Source organism: Mesitornis unicolor, unplaced genomic scaffold (assembly GCF_000695765.1).
Source record: "Mesitornis unicolor isolate BGI_N332 unplaced genomic scaffold, ASM69576v1 scaffold32061, whole genome shotgun sequence".
Lineage (NCBI taxonomy): Eukaryota > Metazoa > Chordata > Aves > Mesitornithiformes > Mesitornithidae > Mesitornis > Mesitornis unicolor.
In genome coordinates this window covers 4,587-4,824 of record NW_010164966.1, presented here as the reverse complement: position 1 = coordinate 4,824, position 238 = coordinate 4,587, and the positions used below count along the sequence as shown (strand labels likewise).

Below are 238 nucleotides of genomic sequence, written 5' to 3'. Positions count from 1 at the left end.
CCCGGCAACTCATCTCACCCTCGGGGCTGGCACCCCTTGAGACCCCCCAGCAGGGGGGGACCCACAGGTGGGGCGGCTGACCCCAAGCACCCACATACCCCCTCCCAGGTCTGGCTCCAGCGATCCCTACTGTGTGGTCAAGGTGGACAACGAAATGGTGGCCAGGTAAGGGGGGGACACTGTGCCACCTTGGGGAGGGGACAGAGGGGATGGGTGCTGTCCCTGGGGGGGCAGCCAT

The 238-nt window shown here is 67.2% G+C and overlaps 1 protein-coding gene across 1 annotated transcript in view; it reads left to right on the top strand.

The window, feature by feature from the left end:
• Positions 1 to 108: 108 nt before the first annotated feature.
• The window catches only part of RASAL1 (RAS protein activator like 1 (GAP1 like)), a gene marked incomplete at both ends in the record, with an annotated part of 4,698 nt that continues 4,568 nt past the window's right edge, over positions 109 to 238 (top strand). Inside the window, one exon of the mRNA XM_010194486.1 lies at positions 109 to 165. Within this exon, the coding sequence (XP_010192788.1) occupies positions 109 to 165 (57 nt within the window). The remainder of the gene's footprint in view (positions 166 to 238) is intronic.